The 2,795-nt window shown below is 47.5% G+C and overlaps 1 protein-coding gene across 1 annotated transcript; it reads left to right on the top strand.

Annotated features, from left to right (window-relative positions):
- The first annotated feature begins 1,276 nt into the window (after window positions 1–1,276).
- LOC103655496 (uncharacterized membrane protein At3g27390) lies at window positions 1,277–2,505 on the top strand. The gene is made up of 5 exons (XM_020552159.1): window positions 1,277–1,311; window positions 1,411–1,603; window positions 1,706–1,842; window positions 2,113–2,401; window positions 2,476–2,505. Exons 1-5 carry the CDS (start codon window positions 1,277–1,279, stop codon window positions 2,503–2,505), a joined length of 684 nt encoding a protein of 227 aa, XP_020407748.1.
- The last annotated feature ends 290 nt before the right edge of the window (window positions 2,506–2,795 follow it).

The following is a 2,795-nucleotide window of genomic DNA, read 5'->3' as shown; positions in this document are numbered from 1 at the left end:
CGAAGTCGGACCAAGATTCCTTGTCCAGCACGTGCCTGTCGCCTCGCAGTTGCAGCAGGTCCGGCCTGATGTAGACTCCGGCCATCGACGAGGTCAGGATCACGCGCCGCACCGTCCCGGCCTTCGCGCACGATCGCATCGCATTCAGTGTGCCTTGGACGGACGACTCGATCTGCTCTTTCTGACCACGGATCTCGCCGACACCTGCGCACTGACCCAGCCCTCGCCTTCCCCATCGTGATAGCAGCGTCTCCCAGACGCCCCCTCCCCTTGGCCTCGGCACGATGCCTGCCCAGCTCCTGTCCACCGCTTGAGGAGGTGCCACGACACGCGCATGTGTGGCGGTCGACACGAAGGCACCCGCGACCTGCATCGACTCTGAGGAGCGCTGCCTCCTTGAGATCCAGGAGGTTGAGGTGGCTGCGGCGCGTACTCGTATGGTAGTCGAGAGTGCCGAGCTCGCGACGGTCAGAGAGATTGCTCCCTCCCGAAGACTGCTAGGCTGGATGAGCAGTTTGATTCCCTCCCGAAGATGGTCAGAGGTATTGCAGATCCTGCCTACTCAACCACGCCCCTAGGTATGGATGGAGTCAATTCATATCTAGATCCGCGCTTTCATCTTGATTTTCTTGTACCCAATGCCATGGATCTGCAATACCAGCTTAGTTTGATTTTTTTAGAGGTTTGATTCCTTTTCAGTTGGAAGAGAATAGCCGTATCAAGGAATAACTGATGAGGAAAACACAGCAACTACAGAAGATGGTAAGTCTGTTTCTGTTCCACACATGCACGATTTTAAATCTTTTTAGTATTACCAGAGGCATAGTGTTCTTCATACCATGATCTCGGTTTACCATTTCCAGCCTAATGATGTTTAGAAATAGGGTTTAAGATTCGGGACCGCCCATGCTCAGGTTCGCGCTAGCCGCCTCACCCGCTCGGGAGTTCAACGAAGACGGATCTAAGGACGCCAGTGTCGCCCCTCTTCGAGCTCCCCCTATGGCCACTGCGGGCGTGTGCCCCTGGGTAGCCGGTCGCCCCACTCTTGCTGCCTTCGAGCTCCGGCGACCGCAGAGCTGGTAGGGCGCGGTCGACGCTGCAATGGACATGGGTAGCCGGAGTCCGCTGTCAGCCGCCGAGGGCGAGCGCCCAGGCGCGGCTACCCGATCGAGCTCTGTCCAGATCTAATCGTCTAGGGCGAGGTGACCCCCTACCTGATCAATGGTGAGAAAATTTCTGTGTGGACCAAAGAGAGGAAATACCGGGCTTATGGCCTATGCATCTGATTTGGACATACTACTGCATTGTCAGGTACGGTGCATGTTTTCTGCAGTTCCATGTTTTGACAACTTCATTAAATTACTAACTGAAAGTGCTCATATTTTGTTTCCTCCATTTTTCTTTGGGCAGAACCAAGCTGGTTGGACTTGTGGTAAAGCTTCTGCTTCTTATTGCTGCGACTGCAGTCTTGATCATATGGTTGATAATTGGCATCCCAGGAAGCATATTTGCTGGATTGGTATATGGTTTTCTAGCACCCATAATGGCTACATTTGATGCTATAGCAGAAGGCAAAGAAAAGCCATTTGTTCATTGCTTTGTGGTAAGTTTTTCTTTGTATGAGTCGTTTATGTTTATCTCTGTGGCTATTTAATTTGTTAGCATATCTTTTAGAGGTGGCTTAGCTTGGTATTCTGAAGTGTAGGATGGAACATGGAGTACTATCACTGGAAGCTGTACAGTAGTCAGGGACGTGAAAGATTTGCTTTTCCACTCCTATTTTTCACTTATGGATGACCTTCGTCTTCAGAAACCTCCTGACGGGGAGCCATATGAGATAAGGTCTGCATCCTGTTGGCATAGACTTATGTTGTTACTTTTTTCTCTTTTCTCCTTTTAGCATTAGGTCTTTCAGCTTTAATGTGCAAGAATCACTCTTTATGCTTGGCTTGAGAGATAACATTTGCAAGAGAGCATGCATTCAGACATTCATTTTGAATAATATAATCCACCATTCCAGTGCTTTGCATTGAGATGGCACTTTTTCTGATTTCCTTTTCATCTGAAGAACAATGTATAATAAACTGACATGCATGACTTTCTTTTTCCCAGATTGCTTGATATTCCTGGTGCACTAATAGCGGCTGCATTTGAATTTCTACTTGATGGAATAATGTTCACATTAATTGCCTTCTATAAGTGCCCCGTGATGCTTTTCAAAGGATGGAAACGATTGATCCAGGACATGATTGGGAGAGAAGGGCCCTTTCTAGAGACTGCTTGTGTGCCATTTGCTGGTCTTGCTATTCTTCTTTGGCCATTTGCTGTAGTAGGAGCCGTTCTGGCATCCGTACTCTCCAGTGTCCCTTTAGGTGCTTATGCTGCAGTTGTAGCTTATCAGGTATAGTAAAATTCCCTCTCTTTTCTGTGCATTGATGTCAAACAGTGCATACTTTCATCACATCATTTGTTCAGCAAGCAATTCCACCTTATAATGAGCATTAGCTCATTTAACCTGTTCCTGTTGAAGTCATGGAGCTTGATCTTGTTCATGTCCCAGGAATCCTCCCTTATCTTGGGAATTGCCTATGTGTTCTCGTTAGTGTCTATATTTGATGAATACACAAATGATGTTCTTGACATGGCGCCTGGTTCTTGTTTTCCAAGGTAAATTCATATTGGATGCCTTTGTTTGCTACGACAAACAATTCGAAAAGTCTTGTGCTAACTTTTGAAATCTCTAGATTTAAATATAGGAAGGGCAAAGATGAGTCTTCACATGGACACAGTGTCCA

This window comes from Zea mays, chromosome 4 (genome assembly GCF_902167145.1).
Source record: "Zea mays cultivar B73 chromosome 4, Zm-B73-REFERENCE-NAM-5.0, whole genome shotgun sequence".
NCBI lineage: Eukaryota > Viridiplantae > Streptophyta > Magnoliopsida > Poales > Poaceae > Zea > Zea mays.
Note: the sequence above shows the minus strand (reverse complement) of the source record. Positions and strands in the feature narration are given on the sequence as shown.

What these genes read in the sequence shown, in the direction of transcription:
- LOC103655496 (XM_020552159.1), top strand. Translation starts at nt 1,277, where the DNA reads ATGCATCTGATTTGGACATACTACTGCATTGTCAG. An exon ending in GGGGAGCCATATGAGATAAG is followed by an intron (nt 1,843 to 2,112) that starts GTCTGCATCCTG and finishes TCTTTTTCCCAG; the next exon opens with ATTGCTTGATATTCCTGGTG. An exon ending in CTGCAGTTGTAGCTTATCAG is followed by an intron (nt 2,402 to 2,475) that starts GTATAGTAAAAT and finishes TCATTTGTTCAG; the next exon opens with CAAGCAATTCCACCTTATAA.